Source organism: Prionailurus viverrinus, chromosome B4 (assembly GCF_022837055.1).
Source record: "Prionailurus viverrinus isolate Anna chromosome B4, UM_Priviv_1.0, whole genome shotgun sequence".
In the NCBI taxonomy this organism is placed as follows: domain Eukaryota; kingdom Metazoa; phylum Chordata; class Mammalia; order Carnivora; family Felidae; genus Prionailurus; species Prionailurus viverrinus.
In genome coordinates, this window is record NC_062567.1 from 33,823,778 (window position 1) to 33,844,958 (window position 21,181).

The following is a 21,181-nucleotide window of genomic DNA, read 5'->3' on the forward strand; positions in this document are numbered from 1 at the left end:
TGAATGGGGGAGGAGCAAGGGGGGGTGTTGGCAGTGAGGCAGAGGATTTGAAGCAGGTTCTATACTGACAGCAGTGAGCGCGAACTCACGAAGCATGAGATCGTGACCTGAGCCATAGCTGGATGCTCAACTGAGCCACCCAGCTGCCCCACTGGCCTTTCAAATTTTAGCTGTCAGTTTCTTATTTTAAAATCATGGCAGTCATATTTAAATGATTTTTTTTCTTCCATAGTAAACTGTGGTTTCTATGACAAGAACCAAGACTTGAAGAAAAGGAAACTGGATCCATCTTAACTGAGGCTCCGGTCACATCATTGGACTTTGTCACAAAAGGGACTTTCGAAAACTACTTTTTGGTCATGAAATTGTTCATCATTCCTAGGGAATGAGCTTTATTTCCAAGGATTTACCTTGCTTCATTCTGAACTTTACCTGAGGATTTGAGTGTTGGAGCCTACTGCAGACAGAGCAGAGCAGTCAGAAAGCCCTTTTAAAAAGCTTGTCACACACTGCAGTGGGGAGGCTCTACGACTGAACACCTTCTCTCTGGCTCTTGAGGCTCTTCTCTATTTATTCCTAAGCTCTTACATTAGTAAGTATAGGCATTTCAGGAGTCATCAGTGGCTACCTGCCTTCAAGCAGTATAAGCCATACTATGAAGCACGGACTTTAACCACAACCTATATCAAGTTATTGTTAATGTCTGTCTTCTTTGAACTTTAGGTCTCCACATTTACTGCTGTCCACACCACACTGTGTATCCTAAGAACAAAGACTAGAGTGGGGTTTCGCTACTTTGCATCAATCCAGCCTGCCATCTTCATCTATGATAATCTCTCCTTTATAGGTTTATGAAGTCACTGTCCTGTGGTTTTTTTCCTTATCAAGGGAATGATCTAGGACCAAAGAAAAGGCATTTTAAGAAAGTAAAATAAATTCTTTTTAACAAAAAATGTAAGTAGGTGTTTATATTTTTGAATTTCACGTGTGAAGGTGGCTTTGTATCTCAAAAAATGTTTTTTTCGTATAGTTTCAGATGTTTCATAATTCTTCCCCCCAAATAATGAGTTTGCAGGTTTACTTTTTAAGTAAAACAGTAGCTTGGGCTGTGCCTTTTATCTGATCTTCACGCTATGGCTTTTATAAATTTTTGCATCAAACACCCATCTGTGGGAAGCTGTGAACCCGAGGCAAGGAATTCCTGAAGTACAGGAAGGCAGCCGTTTCTGTTCCTTCGGAAGATGATGTAGCTTACCCCGATTTTCCTTGTACCTTACTACCTCGTTACATGGATTTGGTCATATGTTCATCTTTTGATTTTGACACCCTTACCACTTTCGTCAGAAAAAAACCTTTTTCTGAAGCATAATCTTAGTTTAGTTCAGGACTGCTAAAGAGGTCCTGGAGTTAGGAATCTAGTTATATAAATTGTACACAACTCAAAAGTGGGCTAATGAGATCATGAAAAAGGAATTTGCTGGAAATGAAAGCCCACAGCTCAACAAAAGCAAGTTTGGTTTATTTGAATGGTTTCATTAAATAAGTCTACAAAGGTAACAAACTGAAGCACAAAGCGCAATCTTACAAGAAGCGCAACACCCAGAGTTAGTGCAAAATGTACAATTAACGGCTGCTGAGAAACCCCCAAGGTTTGAATTTAGTTTATTTGTTTTTCTAAACAGTGTACATTGTTAAATAATGTAAGGAAAACATTTATAATTCAGAAAGATTTTTGTAATGTGGAAAAAGATACTCAAAGTGTACTATTAACACAAAAATAATTTAAACAGTTCAGTAGCGCTAGTTCATTCCTCTAGGCTTCAGTTATTTCATCCACAGGAGGGAAGAAAAATCAACAGTAAATAAAACCAGTTCTTACTTTTTGTGTGTAAGTGAAGAGATCTCAAAATTAAGCCAAAATAACAAAAAATAATGTGCTGCATTTGGTTCCCTCGTTCCTCCAGTAGAAAGTATAGTTTCATTCATCTTAGGTGGTCCGTTTCTCATTTACTCAGCACCTTCTTTGTTCTATTCTTACTCTTACCATCTCCCCAAGGATCTTAAGCAGAGAATAAATAAGTAAACAGCTTTGAAGTAGGGTTTGGAACCCCTGTTAATTTCTACTTTCCTAAACCTTCAGCTCTCATTTGCGTCTTTGGGACCTAGGCTAACTTAATACAGGACCCATGAAGGAACGGCAGGACAGGACAGCCAACCAGGCTCTTCCTATTGTGGGGATTCCTGGGATGTGCCAGTTGAGGTGGGTCAGAGATCAGAACTATGTTAATTTCCCAACTCAAGTGAAAAGAAGCACCCCCTAAATTAAGAGTTCTAGCTTCTTTCCCCATCTTCAGAGATAACAGAGATCTAAACATAGCCAATTAGGAGTATTTCCTGAAAGCTCTGAAAATAACAGAACTGCCCATTACAACTAGGCATAGCACTAAATAATACTGATTGGTTGCAGTTATTACTTAAGGGGAGTATTTGTTTATATGAAAATGTGAGAATATCAGTTGCAATTCTAGAAAAAGAGGTGGCACAACAGACTTAGGATTCTGCAACCATCTGGACATCACATAGGAAATGAGTAGGAATAAGCACTCTTTCTTACAATGCTTAATTCAGATGTGGGTCCACTTTCCACAAAATACAGTACCCCAAGCTGGGAAATGCAGGAGACATTTGCAACAAGAGGAAAGCAATCCATACAGTTTTTCTTAGAGCAACTTTCTCCATCTGTGACTCTTCACTATCAGTTTCCCAACTTAAAAACTAGCCCCCACTCCCTTTATATTCAGCCATTTCTACTAGGTCTTGTCTGTTCCAGCCTGGCTCAAGTAAGGCTTATGGCACCCACAGGCCAGGCATCACATATCTTCATAACGAGTTTGTTCTCCCATTCTTAGTCTTCCTTTTTCTTCATTTATCACACACCACCCTTACTCTTTTAAATTGTCCAATTTTGTTACGAAACCCCTCCTCACTGTTCCTGAAACAGAACTTTCTGCTTTCAACCACTGATGTCAACTTAACTTCTCACCCTGCTCATCTTACACCTGCTCTAGACAAAATTGAATGACTTAAAAGAAAAAAAAAAAATACTCTTTCAGTTTCCCTTTGGCATAATCCTCTGCTGGGGTCACATGGACCTATTATCCTTCCATACGCCCTCTGCTGATTTGGGGTCTGATGAGAAGTTGGTGCTAATGGCAGAAGCAGTAGAAGTCCAAGGCACTAAAATATCCAGCAAGCAATACTGGGAGAACAGAAGTATTCAAGTACAGTAATTTATACAATCTTACATTCACATTTATTTATCTACTACAATGGAAATACAAAGGAAAAAGCTAAAGTGTCTCAATAAGTAAAGGACAGAGCTTGCTTTTTTTCAACTTTTTAAACCTTTCGTATTTTACTCTTAAAACTACTGTTGTCCAACAACATTTATATATCACAGTGTTTCCACATCAAAACTGATGGCAAAGTTACATGTCCGCAGGGAACTTAATTTTTTTTCCTAATTGCTAATGCTGCAGTCAAAGCTGCTAATATCATTTGCTTAAAAGCACTAATGACCTATCATAAGAAAGGGTTGAAACCTCAGTCCCCTGGTGTTTTTCACTGGGTTCTAAAGAGCAAAAAGAAAGAAAGAAACAAAAGAAGAAACAAAGAAAGAAAAAAAAAAAAAGAGGGGGGAACAGGGTAGGAGAGAGCCCAATAGGTTTTTTGTTTGTTTTTTTGTGTTGTGGTTTGGATTCTTGAGGGAATAAGGGATTTGGGGTGGGTACCAACATTAAGAGCTCCACCCACTTGAAAATCCAGATGGGGTTTGGTTTTTCCACTGACTGAGCTCTCTTGTGGCTTTCTGATAAATGATTCTCTTTCCTAGCCCTTGCTATTGGGTGTAGAGAACAGGAAAGCATAGTTTGAAACTGCCCCATCACAAGAAAGCTGCTCTTTCCCTCTTGTTCCACTCCAATAAATGGTGAAGGGGGAGGGAGATTCTCAATTCTGAGGGCTCTAAGCGGTATTAAAAACATTCCTTTCTGGCAAGAAATAACCAGTTAAATGCAGCACTAGTAGTTAGTATATAGGCTACTTTCCCATTCCCCCCTCCCGCCCACCCCTCAGCATTCCATCTCCTGCCCCCAAATCTACTCGGTTAATGTCTCTAGGTCTAAGTGGTCCGCAAGTTGGAACCTGGGGGGTTGCTGATGGATTTCTGCAAATTGCTGATGTTGAAATTCTGTAAGGAGGCAGTTCCCACAGGTTGGAACTGGCCAAGTGGCTGTGGTGTTGGGCCACCTGTCCCACTCCACTGAGTGCCAAAGGGGGGAGCTGGAAAACCGTACTGCTGTGGGGGGCACATGGACTTGGTGAAGTGACCTAGAGAGGTAGCTGATGCAGCAGAGATGGGGGCAGAACCACCCAGGTTTGAGGTCATGGAGATGCACAGCTGACCAGGTGCGGAGAACTTCCTTGCCATTCCAGGGCCCTGAAAACAAAACAACTACATGTAAAGTCCAGTGTGGGTGTAACCCATGGGTGTGAAATGGGTAGTACTGAAATAAAATTCTAGGACTGGGGCTGGTCTAATCTTACAGGGTATAGCGAAACCAAAACTCGCACCAAACCTTCCATAATAATTATCGGCTTTTTATACTTAACATGTTAGGGTAGAATAACTATTCTGATTGGAAGTGGGCAGAGTCATGTGCTTGTGTACATATGCGTATGTAGTTCAAGGCTTCGAAAGAAAGGGGGAGAAAAAACTTTAGTTGACAAACAGGGAGCTAGAAATTCAGGGAAGAAAAATAAAAGGGCAACCGGGTGATTTTTGTTTGTTTCTAAAGGGGTTAAAAGTCATGAGCTACTACAGAAGGCTGTGACATGAAATGTTAAGCACTAGCCTGTACTTGATATCCTCTCTGAATTCAGATGTGTGCTAAGTGATACTCTTGACAGATTAGGAAAATGGCAAGAAGGGAAGAAGACTTGCCTCATAATTCATGTGTCCTTTGCTTCCTCTCCTGCCTGAAAGATTCATGGCATCTCGGGCCCAATTGTCTACCAACTTGTGCAGATCATCTGTGAATGTGCCCTTCCTGCTGGACGTCATGGCAGGAGGCTGAGCTTGGGCGGCTTGGCTGTTCACTGTTCCCCCGACAGTATTTGTGCTGCTGGTCCCTAGGATTAAAAGAAGCAACAGAATACAACCATTAAAAGGAGGTTGGGTTTTGGCTTCAGGAAGAGGGAAAACTTCACAGGATGATGAATGGCAAGCCACTGAATGGGGAGAGGATGAGTTGGGAAGCCATGCAAGACGGGAAGGTTCCAAGGTCTTGTTTAGCCAAATGTTTTGGCATAAGAGGGTAATGAAAACAGGTTCTCTTCAGGAGTTGCAGATGAGGCTAAAAAACTCAAGATGGTGGTAGGCACAAAGGGGAGGGACCCCTTTCTGCCCATTCCCATGGCATCTAGAGTACGGAAAGTAAGTTTCAGCACTCTATTCCCAGCATCACGCTGATGAGGGAGGTGTGGTATGGTCAGTGAGGCTCTAGAATGCTGCAGAATGCAGGGCAAAAGAGGATTTCTTGAGCACTGAGGCAGGGTTAAAGTAGGAGTTAAAGGAAAGCAAAGGTAGATGCTTGGCCCAGGAAAAGATGGGCTTCCCACACCATGTGGATACTGTGCCACAGTCTTTAGCCATTCTTTAACAGAAAGAGGTGATAAAAGAAACAGCATGCTCGGTTCAAAAAACCTTTTTCACCTGGACCCGTACACACAAATTTGTAAACAAACTCGGGAGGAATGAAGGCTTCAACCTCTCCCAGTTGCCTATGAGTTAAGAACCAAGATTAGTCATGAAGAAGGTTCTCTGTGGTGTGCCTGAATCTTTCAACTCCAGGAACACATGGTTTTCCTGAAGATGACCTCAGTCTCAATTGGTTCAATTGGTTTGTGGATTCTCACCCGTTCCCCCCTTTCCCAGGAGAGCAAGCAAGCACTTGTATGTGGAAGCAACAGGAACATTCAGCTGAGGAAGGAGTGCAAAGGGAAGGAGGAAGCTTTGAGGTTATGATGAAGGAATTCTATTTCTATGGTTTGATGAGAAAGGAAGAAGGAGTCTGTGTCCTGCCTGATTTCGGCTCTGCTGGAGGGCACACTGAAGATTATTCGAAGAGGCAAGTTTTAGGGAAGAGGGAAAGAAAAGTCATAATCTTGTTTTTTTTCCCTCACCCCCCACTTTCTTACCAGAATTCACATTTGCTGCAGAATAAATAAAAGCTACTAAGGTAAGTTGTGAGCCACTAGGCCTTAAGATATCCAAATAATGCTGGGGGCTAAATAAATGCATACATTTTCCTGCTTTCCAGGTTGAAGCAGCACCAGAGCACAGCAGCATGCCCGAAGCAACTCTGCCATTTAAAAGCCCTTTATAATCCACTGCTGGTCTCAAGTTTATACCCCACTGCCCTGGGAATGGCACACACAAGCACGTCTGTATTAGAGGAACAGCTAATTCTGAGGTGAAGCTGCAGAGTGAGGAAGGTCACATGCTTCTTACCACCAAGGCAAGACATGGATTACTGCAGTGTGTATTAGCTCACTTCTGAGGGCCCACTGGAGCCACAAGGGGATAGCTACTGCACATACAGCGTAAAGGGCAGAGTAAGTTCTCCTGTGGGACAGGAAACCCAAGTGGAAAAGGATAAAAGCACAGGAAACAAACAGCTTTCCTTGAAAAGCAAGAGAGACCGTGGTGGGGAAGCACAGAGTGGGAAGCACAAGCAATGAGGGTGGCAGTCGTGACAGTAATAGAATCCAGAAAGCAAGCGTATCACATGCATGAGGGCTATTTTCCTGTTTGAACAATAACTGCTTGGTGAGCTTGATGATGAGTGAGACAATCAAAATGAAAACCAGAAACAATCACAAGTGAGAAGAACTGTCACAAGCCAAATATGAGAAGCTCAGTAGAGGTGAACACTGCTTATTCACAAAGAGCTCATGCCGGGGTCACACCTCTCTAGTCTCATGCTAGTCGTCTCTGATGCTGTGAGGCTCCTTTACAACCAAATTTCATTCTTCATTTTCATCTGTCTTACACAGTACTGGATTATGAAGGTGGGGTTTATACTATGAGGAGGTTGGCCATACAGTTAACCTTATTCTGGCTTCTGAAAACAGGCTTTCCCATTAAAGAAGGAAACAAACACATCCTTCTCTGACCAGAAATTAATGCCTGGGAAAAGCTGACTACAAAAGCTAGAAGCATGGATAGTGCATTTAGTCCACTTTAGTAGGAAATGGTTTAAAAACACTTATAATACACATATTTTTGAGGATGCTGCTTGCCTTCCAGAGAGTACACTGAGTAGCCTCTAGACCTTTCTCAGTTTTGCTGCAAAGCTCTAGGAAGTAGTATATATTTTACCACCCCAAATCCATTTTTTTCTCCTGCCATAATACATTTCCCCCATGTCCCACCACCAGATCCCATGAACGATAACCTACTATGAGTCACAGCTTATTGCCCAGTACCCCAAATACAGAGTTTTCTGTCTAGGTGGCCGATTGGGTAGGTGAATTGCATGCACGTTAATGAGAAGCCATCAGCCTAAGAAGCCAGACTCTACGAAGTAGTGCTTTTCTCCTCCCCAATCTAGCAGACGCCTCCTGCTGTGATATGAGGATGCGGACTTTTCTGTTTTGACCAGTGCTGATTTTCCAGTGGGAGAACAGCAGCTGGCACATATCTGCTAACTAAAGGGCTCTCCCCAAAGAGCCAGGCATCCCTGATCTCTCTCTCTCTATCATGGGCATCATCAATCCATAATTGTCACAAAGCCAGGATCACAGAGGGTCATCATGTGAGAGCATTGACTAGGAGGTGATTTCTTAATCTGTAAGGATAGCCAGAGGTCAGCAATTAAGCATGTTAAAAAATATATTAGAACAGGGTGCAGAACTAGACAGATGGAAGTTGGGAAATGAGGGTGTTGTGAAGCTTCAGGGTTCCAAGAACTCATGGATAACAGGCTTTGCAATCAAGGACCAAAAATAACAGAAAGAAAAGATAATTACTACAGAGCTGGTTGCAAGGACAGACTTTTTTCACCATCTTCCCTGAAGCACAAAGAGAGAGCAACGTGTTAAAGACAAAGAAACATCAGTGTAAAATATTTAGAATCTCCAAACAACACACAAAGTGCCAGCAAGAGAAAGCAGAAAGAGAGACAGGTTGGTGGGACCTGGGAGTCCCTGCTATGGGTACAGTTCTATGGGACGCAGCTTGCTAGCTGTCAGCCTTCACGTGGTTATCTGATGGCCAGTGGCACCTGGCTGACGGCTGAGCTTCCACCAGTCTTTGTATCTACAAGTAATACTCTGCACTAAGGTTCTGGGGGAACCTGGGGGAAGAACTCCAGTATCTCAGGTCTTACTGCTTGAATTTCAAATACCCAAGCAGTCTTTCCACTGACCCCGTCCTACTTTCTGTTTCTCCTGCTGGGTTGTTAAAAAGCACTCGATAAAATGCATTAAACAATTCTACCACAGTAGACTTGACAGTACCATTGTTACAGTTTTGAATCCTTTTAAATCGGCTAATATATTTCCAAATCCTAGACATACATACTAACCCCGTCCCCTCCAGAAAAATTTTTAAAAATATGTGGAAAACAAGCAACTTTTGAACATAAATAAAGCGTTAAGCCAAGCCGTGCTTCCAAACCATAATCTATTTTGAGAGCACAGAATAACGCATCCCAAACTAAAAAGACCCCACACCTGGTAAATAAATGCCTGTTTTCCTTTCCCTATTTGCTTTAAATCTGCCTTTCGTAATTTGTTTACCAAGGCTTACATGATGTATACTTGTGTGCCTTCAACAGATGTAGGGCCTCTCGTTTTAGACCCAAAAGGAAGTGGTAAGATTTAATATTTCTAACCACTTTCATCTGAACAATAGTGTGCTACCACCTACCTTTAAGAGTGTGGTGAGAATTTATTTAATTAATTAATCTGAAATGTATCACTCACATTGTTCTTCACAAAAAAGCCTTGGTTCTCTTTCTTCCCTCTTCGACGTTTCAGGCTGTATAGCATACAGCAACCTACTTTGAAACACTTGTCTCCTCCTATTAATGCCATCTCATCTTGCCAGCTGGACATGTGCTTATTTAAGTGTCAAGGTGCTAACATGCTTGGTCCAGCCTGGTCTAACCAAACATCACACATGCTCTGGAAAACTACCAAACTGGATAATGTCTTCCACCTCCTTCTTTGTTCAATAGTCCTGGATAGTGATACATGAGGCCCAAGGACCTCTGAACCTCAGAAACAGTGATGTCCTTAGCACATGCATTTAAAAAGCACTTCAGTAACCACATCAGAAGTTTGAGGCCTCAGCAGTGAAGATCTTTAACCAAACTCTAACAAAGGTTTTCTACTTGAGCCTGATTTTTGTTTTTAAAAATTTTATTCCAATATACATTTATTGACTACCTACTATGTTTCAGGTAGGCACTGGCTAATTAGAAGAAAATGATGTGTGCTTCCCAAGAGCTACCAGTGTTTGTGCACATGATCTTATTTTCTTGTACAACAGCCCTACGAGAGAGGCATCATCTTTATTTCATATTTGGGGAAGATGGGCTGGGAAATTGGGTGATTTACTATTGTGCCTTGCTTTTAAGAAAGCTAAGAAATCCTAGCAATCATGTTAAAGAGACCATTTTCACTGGCAGGCCCTGGGCTCTGGTTCTTGAGAATAAATGCTTGATCAGAATAACTACACTGAAACCCTTTATGAACTATCAATTTTAGGGAGTTAGAAGGTAAGGGTGGTGAAAGGATCCAGTGAAGAGATTCTAGCATCATTTCAATGGACAGATGGCCAGGCTTAATTGAGAAGAAAAAAAAGATTTCAACCTACTCGGAAAAAGAATAAAAAAAATAGGGTGTAATTTTCCCTTGCTGCCAGGATCTAAGTACATTAGTGGTCAAGATGCTTTCTGTCACTTCTAATGCCAAAGCAAGGGGTGGAAGTGAGAAGGACTATGGACTTCAGTCTTTATCCCAAATGACCCTGCAGTCTATACAGCATTACCACCTTTTCTACTCTGTCATGGATCTATAAAGAAGCAATTCTACCAGAAAGTTATTTTGAAGTTTATAGAAACCTGTTCTTATTTCTACATCTTTTATCATAATTAATATAGAGACCCAAACTTCTGAGGGTAATAGTTCAGCCAAGCCACTGAGTAGATGATATACAAAGAGACAAATGAAAATGGACTGCATGAAACATCAGATCCAAGCAGCAGAAAAACAAGGACGAGGAAGGAGTAAAGGTGTTACACACAAAGAGCCAAGCAGGGCGTACTCAGAAATCGGGTCCTCCTGCCACCAGGTTTGAATGTCACCTGCTCAGATGCACAGTTAAACTTCGCACAGCCTGTGAGAGGGGAAAAACAGGGAAGAACAGAGAGAGAAGAGACAGAACACAACTACAAGATGTTAGAAACTTGAGGCTGGAGTGGTGAAATGCGCTAAGATGGCACACAGAAGAACAAGCTTCTAGGGAAATGTCAGATAGGTAGGACAGGAAATATTAGGTCTCAATTCCCTTACTTTGCAAAATGTTGAAGCTTTTCCCAGTGTGAATAATAATGCTAGCTGGTTTGTGCTCCCGGCAAGCAAGCACATTTACCTAGTCCAATGATGATCTACCTTTACTATCTGTGATATTGTGGCAAAAGCACCTAAGCAAGTTAGTTACCTAACTCTTCTCTTATTCTTTTCCACCCAGACACCTAAGTTCTTCCAATTCTCATTCTATCGTTACTAGCAGCGTTCTGCTACAGGAAGGTTTTAAATGATCATTAATAAATAAAACTCTATTTAGGAAGTAGATTACAGGTAACAAATTGAATTGTAGGGCTATTTATCTTAGAATGCTACTCCCATACTTACAAGTTAAAAAAGTCTACACTGGCTAGGCAAATGCATTAGCTTTCAGAAACTGCTAAAACTCCTTAATTTTGGTCCAGGAAATCTCAGTCTAGTATTAAAGCATATGTTGCAAATCCCAAATGAGTCATTAATTTGGTTAAGTCCTCATGTAAGTCACAATACAACCTTTTGCTGTAATCCTTTGAAAAAACCTATTTCATCTGATAGGAGCAATGAATTCACCTAATATAATCATTACTCAACTTCCCTTTCCAGCTCAAGATCCGAAAGTGTTTTAATACACAGGCTGTGTTCTGGTCAGCCGGTCTTCCAACTGACCTTAATAGGATGCTCATCAGGCTTTTGTTGCGGATATGGCAGTATCTCCATTTTCATGTTTTTAGAACATGTTGATTGCTTTGATTGCTTACCTTGACCTGGAGCAGAAAGGCTTGGTACTGAAATGGCACCATCACTGGTGAAGGCTGAATAGAGGTTGTCACTGGAGGGAGATGGCTTAAGGGGCTGTAACAACTGATTCTGCCCAGTCTCTGGGATGTTGCCAGGAGGGTGGAGGGTCTGCTGGGGGTGCAAAACTGAAGTGGCACTCTGACCAGACAGGTTACCTGCCAAAAGATAAAGTGGCATGAGGAAACATGTCCAGCTTTCCCAATAAACTTAACAGGCACTATTCTTATATTCTTATTCTTCAATGTGTCCCACTAAGTGACTAATAATAGGTCAAAAGCTGTAAGTGATGAAAGAACAAAAGGCCTCACTAATGGGAGGGGAAGTGAGAAATGACATGAGAATCAATAGGCAATAGGGCTGGAGTAACTATTCCGAAAGACTTTTAGTTTAAATTTTCTTTTTTTTCAACGTTTATTTATTTTTGGGACAGAGAGAGACAGAGCATGAACGGGGGAGGGGCAGAGAGAGAGGGAGACACAGAATCGAAAACAGGCTCCAGGCTCTGAGCCATCAGCCCAGAGCCTGACGCGGGGCTCGAACTCCCGGACCGCGAGATCGTGACCTGGCTGAAGTCGGACGCTTAACCGACTGCGCCACCCAGGCGCCCCATAAAGACTTTTAGTTTAGATAACCCAGATGGTTCCCAAGTCTCAGCTGAGTAGAACACGCAGTGGATATGGGAGAATTCCATTTTACAATTCCATCATTGCTTTTAAAAACCTGTAACACTGAATTGGTGCAGGATACAAATAGGTTTGGTGGGCAGTCTCTGCTTAGTTTTCCTTCTAAGTATGTGTCAGGTCAAGTACAAAAGTGGTGTCAAAAATAATGCAGATGACTACAGAGTAATACATATTTAAAATTATTTGTGGCAAGTGGCTTTTATTCCCTAGTCAACTGTCTTGAAATTGACCAATTTCTCTGTTCCCTACTAATTGGCAGACTAGCAGGCCACTCAAAAAGTATGTCAAAATTGGGATTAGGATCTAAATTAGCTGATATCCTTTATAATCACATTTCTACTAATGAATGGGTTCTGATGTACTAGAGAAATGGTTTGGGTTTCTGAAAGCTTCCAGAGAATGGAAAGCTGCTAAGAAGTTTGCAACTGCTTTCCAACACATTTATATTAGAACTGGAGAACAACTATGAGGTATAAATGTATTTCAGTCTTTCACTTTACAACCAATTATCTGTTAACATTCTCATAATTTCACCAAAGGGTAAGAATTCTATCACCATTAAAATAGACAAACTGTAGTTCATTACAAGAGATTATGAATTATTTTTTATTACAGCCACGAGCAAGTTCTTTATTTCAATATACATAAATGAAATAAAAACTTTAATCAGGAAAATTACCACCTAAGGCATATCCAAACATCTAAATGAAATTTACATTCATCCCAGCTGCAATTATGGATAATTCATTCACTGAAAGGAAAAACCTACCTGAACTTTTACTAAAAGTTTTTTCTTTTACCTGAACTTTTACTAAAAGTATTTTCTTCCAATTGCCTATGAGTTTGGTGTAATGTGAATTATATGAGTAACCAGGCAATGCTAAGTGTTTTTATCCTTAAGAACAACTGTAAGTGGCTTGGGTAATGGAGGTAGTTAGTAATATGGGTTACAATGGAATAAGCCATAGTACTCACCCTTCCATAGACTCAACAAATAGAGGTACTATAAATATAAGGAGTGGAAAAGTCAAGGAAGCAAGAATATTAGGAAAGTCAAACTCCTCTGAAATTTAATAAAAACAACAAATGGCTCAATAGGTTACATATAGACTCAGGAGACAGAAACAAAAGATGGGACAGCCAAGGCTGACCTGGTCCATGGCTTTTTACCTGAAAGCTGGGGGCTTTTATTCCCCAAGGAACTGCTGCGACTAGATTTGCTGCCTTTGCTTTTAGTGGGTCGCCTTCTTCTCCCTGCAAGAGGGGCAGCTGGGGGAATAATGACAGCAGGGGGAACCTTGCCCAGTTTGGTGTATAAAGATTCAATTTCATGCTTCTGGCGACTCTGCAGGTCTTGAATCTCTTTAAGATGTCTGTGAAAGATAACCAAACATGAATCAAAAACATTATAATCACTTTTGTTCAAATGAGATTTAACAACATATTCTTTAAACTCTATTCAAGTATTTACTTACTCATGAATCTTTCCCCCCTCAGTGTACTTAACGTAATTTCTTCTATTACCTTGAGATTCTAGTTTGTTACTTCATATTGTTTGGCCTCCATTACCCAAGCCAAATTCCAATAAGCTCCTAACCAACAAGTAGTTGATGATATGTTAGGAGAAAAGATTTCCTGATTTTTGAGGCATACACAGGAGTACTGAATTTGCTACTCTGGACCAGTGTGTCAAATATGATCTATAAAACCTGCCACATAATCTACATCCATTACTAGATTCATTTGGTAGACTATTAAATTAGGTTAATAATGATAAAAAGTGCTATTAAGAAAAACAATAATATAGTAATAATACAAAGGTGCTGAAGAAGTTCTAGAAGTAGAAATGCTACAGGTCCTTATAAATACAAGACCTAATGAGAACTACATTGAGGAAACTAGCTTTTGCATAGCACCCTCTGTTTGAAAGAAATGAGATATAAGCATATTGCAGTGAAAAGAATACTAGGCACCAGGAGCTAGATCTTACTATGATTCTGCCATTATTCTTTTACAGAAGAAAATACACTTACTTTTCTCGTAGTCTTCGCAGCTCTAATTTTAAATCTTCATCTTCAATATCTGACTCATTGTCACTACTCATGTAAGAGGAGTTGAACGAATTACTAAGGCTCTGACTTAGATTCTGGATAGGGAGGCTCTTTGAGCTCAGCTGATGGGGGGAGTGTGGACTACCTGAACCATCATCCACATCCCTGCTTAGGAAGGCGGCCTCCAGGTCAGAAGATGGCCCATTCAGATGTGAAGGCTCTGACAGTTCAGGCTTTTCTTTCTTTGGTATCACAGCGGGGAGAACAGCTTGTTCCAAATCCATAAAAGGAGGAGATGCCATTGGTCCCTCTTTCTTTGCCTCAGCAATCTTGTCTTCAGTTCTTGATACAGAGAAACGACCTACTTTGTTCGTTGTAGTTGTCACCTGGAAGCGTCCTACCTTTGTAGGCTGCCCAGTTTCTGACTTTACTCCCAAGGCAGGAGTTTTGTGGGCACTATCTGGCATATCTGATGAGATGCTACGGATCCCATTAGGCTCTGTCTTCACCAGGGTACTTTCTGGACTACTACTTGATAGTACTGAGGACTCTGAAGTGCTAGACTCAAAATGAACAGACTTTGCATCTTCTGACTTATTTTTACCCTCTTTTTGGACATCATCCATTGCAACTGAAACCTGATGGAAAGAGACAAAAGTGAGATTAAAAAACAAAATCCCCAATATTCAATTTTTAAAATGATAAAAAATTGAATTAAAATAATAAAAAAATTCAATAAAAAAAATTGAATCACTTTATTTCCCAGTCAGTATCTCTTTACATAAGCCCCTCCACCTTCACTGTGAAAATAAATGGAATACCATCATAGAGAACAAGATCTGTACTGAGATGTACAGATTAGATACAGATTCTCAGTGGCTGGCTAAGCTTACTAAGTTAATAATTTACCTCCAGATCTCATGTTATATACAAGACTTAGATTTATGTCTTTGTGGAAATATAAATAACAGGGAATGGAATCTTGAAGGTTGCCTGTGAATATGAAAACTACAAAGATTAAAGACAATGAATGTTTGAGGCGCCTGGGTGGCGCAGTCGGTTAAGCGTCCGACTTCAGCCAGGTCATGATCTCGCAGTCCGTGAGTTCGAGCCCCGCGTCAGACTCTGGGCTGATGGCTCAGAGCCTGGAGCCTGTTTCCGGTTCTGTGTCTCCCTCTCTCTCTGCCCCTCCCCCGTTCATGCTCTGTCTCTCTCTGTCCCAAAAATAAATAAAAAACGTTGAAAAAAAAAATTAAAAAAAAGACAATGAATGTTAAATGCCAGCTAAGCTTCAAGAATCAACATAACTAAATGGGACCAAAAGGAGAATCCAGATCCTTGTTCTAATTTGTCCATGTATTATAAACTCAGCCCAGTACAAACTCTCAGAACCTCAGTTTACAAATGAGAAAAATATCAACTGCTATCCCCAACTCCCAGTGCTACCATGAGAATAACTGGAAAGCAGTTGTGAAAGTAGTAAAAAATAAAAAAATAAATAAATCACTAGTTGGACCACCTGGGAAAAGAAAACGATGTATCACTTGATGTTGACTCAGTATTTTCATTTCAGAAATTAATCCTAAAAAATTGTCCTAAACATAGAAAATGTTTCCTGTTACATTACTTATTACGATAGAAAAATTTGAAACAACCTAATGACTAATAATAGGAGAATGGGTTAGGTGAACCAACTACTAGATTGGGAAAAAAAGCTATAAAATCTCATTCAGAAAAGCAGCGTCAATTGTACACACATGTACATAGAAAAAGGAATGAGGGGAAACACACCCTAAAAAGTAATCCTGGGTGGAGGAGGTAGGTAGGAAGATGGGGTAGACAGTATACTGTTTCTCTACTGTACTAAGTATTCTGCATTCCTTTAATTGGCATGTATTATTATTATTTTTTTAAAGTTTACATATTTATTTATTTCTAGCAATCTCTACATCCAATGTGGGGCTCACATTCATGACCCCGAGATCAAGAGTCACATGCTCTTCTGGCTGAGCCAGCCAGGTGCCCCAGAAGGTTTTGTTTATTTTTAAACATGTATTATTTTTAAGAGGGTAAAATGATAAAGAACTATAAAAAAGATATATATCATCAAATTGGCAATTGTGTCCCAAAGGTAAGTAATAATTTTATTATATACCTATTCACCCCAAAGAGGAAATCAAGGCAAGGGAAAGTAATGGTCTTACCTGGAATCGTCCCATCTTAAAAACACCAGTTCCTGAACTAGTTCCTAGGACAGGACCTTCTGTGATTTGAGAAACTGAAACAAGTACATGGAGGAGAAAAAGAACTTAAGTTAGCATCTCGTTTTAGTTAGCTTCTTTTCCTTTTGGTCAGAAATACAGCAAAATAAAAGTACCTATGAGGTGAGAAAAATGGTCTGAGGCAAGGAAAATCTCCTTGGGCTTTGTCCAAAAAGGAAATAGTTATTATTTACTCTCCTTACTAGATACCTTTAGTCTGAAAGATACTGTTTGTGAAATACTGTCAAAGTCTGAAAATTTATCATTAGTCCTCTACTTTTCCTTGTACACGTGTACAGATGATATGTTATTGTTTGGAGGAATAAAAGTTACATATAAGCAAAGCAGCTTCAAGGCTTAACTACAACATAAGAGATACTATAAAAACTAAGGTTAATGGGTAGTAAGAATTCAATTACTCATTCTTTAACACAAAGATAAAAATAAATGAAGAGAATTATGAGATTTTACTTAGGATATCAAAGACGCATTTTTAAAATGAAAATCATCTATGACAACTTGGTTTATACAACACTTAGGCAAAAATCTTAGAACAGGAAGTACAAGGTGTCAGAATCACTGATAAATAGTTTTGAACAACTTTCAAGCCACCTAGGTCATCCTTTCTAAGGACAACCACTTGAGGTTTTTTCCCTAGAGATAATAAAGACATATACAAGCATTTTCTTTATTTTATACAACTAGTAAGCTCAATTTTATACAACACTGATTTTGATATTTTTACAATGTATCTTAGCATTCCATATTGATTTCTCATTCTTTTTAATGGCTGCAGTGTTTTATGTCTGTCTGTATGTATGCTATATGTATACAAAGTACCATATTTTAAACAGGCTCCTGTGGACGGACATTTAAGTTTTTCAGAACTTCTTGCTATTATAAGTGTTCTACCAAGTATTTTCTTATGAATCTGTGGAATACCTAAGAATGGATGTGCTGGCTGAATCATACCCATTTAAAACTTGGAGAGACATTACTAAATTGATCTCTAAAGAGGTTGTGTTAAGTCACTGGTGGCTATTAAACTTCTAAGTTTACCAATGAGAGGTTCAGAAATGCTATCACTTACTAGTCTTTTCTGTGATATGAATACCCACCACTGCCCAGTTTTTCATTTATCTTTGGACATCATGGCTTTTTTTTCCATGCAGAAAGTTTTGAATCTATTATTGCTTCTGTATCAGGGATCAGCAAACTATGATCATGGACCAAATTCAGCCCACAGCTTGTTTCTGTAAATAAATTTTATTAGACTACAGAGCCAAACTCATTCATTCACGTATGGCCTATGCTGTTTTTGGGTTACAATAGGAGATTCGAGTAATTGTGACAGAGACTATATGGCCAGCAAAGCCTGAAATATACAACTTTCTGGCCTTTTACAGAAAGTTTGTTGATCCTACTTCAGACAGTTAAAAAAAAAAAAAGAAAAGAAAAAGATTTCTTGTATGTTTTGTTACAGCACTATTTTACATTATCATTTTTCATCTTTGACCCATTTGGAATTTATGTTGGTCAAGGCTGGCATCTAAGCTTTCTTCCAGATGGTTGTCCAGTTGTCACAAAGCATTTATTGAAATATCCTAGCATTTTCTCACTGATTTAAAAGCCCACCTTTTTCATATTTCTTCTTTATAGTTTGTCCATTTCTAAACTTCTCTAGTCTGTTCCAATGATTTTTTTTTTAATGTTTATTTATTTTTTGGTGGGTGGGGAGGGCATGCACATGAGTGGGGGAAGGACAGAGACAGAGAGAGACAAGAGGATCCAAAATGGGCTTTTCAATGAAAGCAGAGAGCCCGATGCGGACCTTGACTCATGAACTGTGAGATCATGACCTGAGCCGAAATCAGACACTAACCAACTAAGCCACCCAGGTGCCCCTCCATTGATTTTCAAGTCACTTCTTTTAAAATGAGAGTGAATTCAGAATATAATTGCCTTGAAGATAATTTAGAGAGGTTTTAAGTGAAATTCAGAATTTAAGGAAGAAAGAAAAGATTTGAGTATTCAGGTAATCTTATTAATAGTTATACAGGGAAACATATGTAGGTGGTAGTCAGGAGAATGGATAAACTACAAAAGGAACAATATTAAGTGTTACACAAAAGCACACTGAATAAATACAGCTCATGTTTAATTATTTTCCCTTTTGAATATAAATGGTTCTAAGAGAAAAGGTGACAGCAAACAGAAGCTTTAAATTTCCTACTTTGTGGGGGGACTGGTGATGCAGTGAAAAGAGATTTACAACAAAATTCAGAAAAGAAGTAGCTGATATGAACTCATGACCAAGAGCATGCTCATAAAAGTTCTCATGGCAATTTTAAGTTGTTACAAAATCTGGAAATATGCTTTGCCAAGAGACTGTGTACAAACACGCCAATTCTAAAGACTCCAGAAATGGAAAAAAAATGTTTAAACTGATTACAATATATATTTGTATTTCTACCATCCATGTTAGTCAAGCTTATCTCTACCTCTATCTATCTAGTGTCATAAAAGCCAAGAGATTAAGGTAAATTAACTTTTAAAAATAGGCCTGAATTTCCTTCTCTCTCTTAGCAAGGGTCTATCCTAGCTAATAACAAAGGGTCTTATTCCGAGAAACTATCATTACCTTTTGCATGCTAATATTACATGTTCCAAATATTAGTGTTAAAGTTCCTAAGTTATGAAATATGTAACATTGTTCTTTAAAACTGTTTCAAATACACCTACATTCTTAAGAATGTCTTTGAGATAGTAAACTCTATAATCAATTATAAAGAGGACTGGAAATGGTATAACATAAGAGGAAGAAGGATGCTTCTCACCATCCTTCTGAGGCGGTGTTCCTGCTTCTGTAACTGCTGCTGGAGCCACCATGGACACAGGCTGCAAAACACATATGTACAGATACCACAAAATCTTTAGCTTCAGTCACTCTTAAACTCTTGCCATGCTGCCTTTCCTCTGGTTTTTATAAAGGGCAAAAGAAATATAGTATATGTAAAGAAACACTTGTGTCCAACAGAGTTTTCTTTTTTTTTTAAGCCTAAAAGTAAGTCTGATGTAAAAAAAAACAAAAACAGAAAAATTTTAAGAAAAAATTCTGAGTTGCTTCTATATTGTTGTTTGTTTTTCTCATGGGATACTTAAGAGTATAACTTGGATAATAATAGAAAAAATAGTTTTAATCAGAACATTATTGTATCACAAGCTTAAAAGGAAGAAGTTAACTTTTAAAGCACAGCTTCCTCCAAAGCATAAATACAAAACCCATAGAATTCATCTATGGTATAATTCTAACCAGAGGCAAGACAAGAAAAGTACCTTTCAAATCAATAAAATATTTTCCACAGTTATACCACTGGGTCAGTGTTAATCTTAATCTGCTTTATTTCTGTTTGCTGGAATAAGCAAAGACTCTGAATTAATGCTTTTAACTCTGTAGGTGTTAAAGGTATTAATAGGTTAGAGTATGTTTTAGGAATGTGATATATTAGGATTATGGAAAGATTTTGGCAAAATTTTCAAAACTTACCCCAACTGTACATGTCCCCACAACAGTCTCTGGACTAAGTGTTCTTCTCAATTGAGCATCAAGATCTTCCAGAGGTTGCTGGGACTGAACGAAACAACTACAATAAGTAGAGGTCTTTGGCATATTCAGAAGCACTACATATAGCTCATCTAAATAAGGAATACTCTTTGATGCTTTAGATTGACACAATGTAACATCTGTCTAGTCACTGAATATAAAACTCAATATATTAAATATTAACTTATATTGCTTGAATGATATGTCAATTTCCCAAGCCTTAGAGAAATTCAGTCATATTTATGTTTTTACAGTTTTGAAGTCTATGTTTGATGTTCCTTAAAGTGATACAAAAGTTTCTACCTGTCCTCTCTTTAAAAATATATTCTGGGGGTGCCTGGGGGACTCAATTGGTTAAGTATCTGACTCTTGATTACAGCTAAGGTCATGATCTGATGGGTCATGAGACTGAGCCCCACATTATGCTCTGCACTGATAGCACAGAACCTTCTTGGGATTCTCTCTCTTCCTTTCTCTCTCTGCCTCTCACCCTGCTAGTAAATAAACTTAAAATATATATATTCTGAAAAATGTATCAAGATATTTTGGTAGATTAATTTTTTTCTTTTTTCTTTTTCAGTTTGGTACATCTTTCTGAGAACTTGTCCTTATGAATAAAAGATGGCATTAATGTATTTGATCACTATCAAGGATATTATTCTTTTCTTTAGGTCTTAATCTATACTTCTTATACCCTATAAATGGCAGCAAAAAGGAACTGGAGGTCTGGGCATTCCAACCTGTTAACCAGGTCTTACCACCATTCATCACAAGGCCAGTAACTTTTTACTTTTGATACAGGCCATAATCCCACATCTATTTTGGCTTCTATCACTTATTCTTCTACAGCCTTCATTTATCCTTCTCCCTCTCTATATAGGCATTATCCACTAAACCTCACCTCCTCACATCTTATTTGCTGTTTCTCATCACATTTGAGCCTGAATACGTGTCTGAATACATGTTTTTAATGAGAAAACAGGTGTAAAACCCCTAACTTACAGACTTTCACAATGTATTTTTTCCAAAATGTGGTGACTGATGGAGTGAGTTCTCTTTGGAGTTATTACTCTATCATGGCAAGTTCTTTATATTCTACTGTACAGCTGTAGAAGTGATAAATTCAGACTTCTTGTGTTAGCAATTTAT

At 39.1% G+C, this 21,181-nt stretch overlaps 2 protein-coding genes across 16 annotated transcripts in view; one reads left to right on the forward strand and one right to left on the reverse strand.

Moving 5' to 3' along the window:
* The window catches only part of RAD52 (RAD52 homolog, DNA repair protein), a 34,033-nt gene extending 33,075 nt beyond the window's left edge, over positions 1 to 958 (forward strand). For all 9 annotated transcript variants that reach the window (XM_047867957.1, XM_047867954.1, XM_047867958.1 and 6 more), the window contains one exon: positions 233 to 958. In XM_047867957.1, coding sequence (XP_047723913.1) covers positions 233 to 294 — 62 coding nt within the window. In that variant the 3' untranslated portion in view covers positions 295 to 958. The remainder of the gene's footprint in view (positions 1 to 232) is intronic.
* Positions 959 to 1,498: 540 nt separating this feature from the next.
* WNK1 (WNK lysine deficient protein kinase 1) overlaps positions 1,499 to 21,181 on the reverse strand; it is a 161,705-nt gene continuing 142,022 nt past the window's right edge. For all 7 annotated transcript variants that reach the window (XM_047867953.1, XM_047867947.1, XM_047867948.1 and 4 more), the window contains 8 exons: positions 19,976 to 20,059; positions 19,266 to 19,326; positions 16,372 to 16,445; positions 14,150 to 14,805; positions 13,287 to 13,489; positions 11,394 to 11,588; positions 5,003 to 5,190; positions 1,499 to 4,498 (listed from right to left, as the gene is read on the reverse strand). In XM_047867953.1, the coding sequence (XP_047723909.1) occupies positions 4,181 to 4,498; positions 5,003 to 5,190; positions 11,394 to 11,588; positions 13,287 to 13,489; positions 14,150 to 14,805; positions 16,372 to 16,445; positions 19,266 to 19,326; positions 19,976 to 20,059 (1,779 nt within the window). In that variant the 3' untranslated portion in view covers positions 1,499 to 4,180. The remainder of the gene's footprint in view (positions 4,499 to 5,002; positions 5,191 to 11,393; positions 11,589 to 13,286; positions 13,490 to 14,149; positions 14,806 to 16,371; positions 16,446 to 19,265; positions 19,327 to 19,975; positions 20,060 to 21,181) is intronic.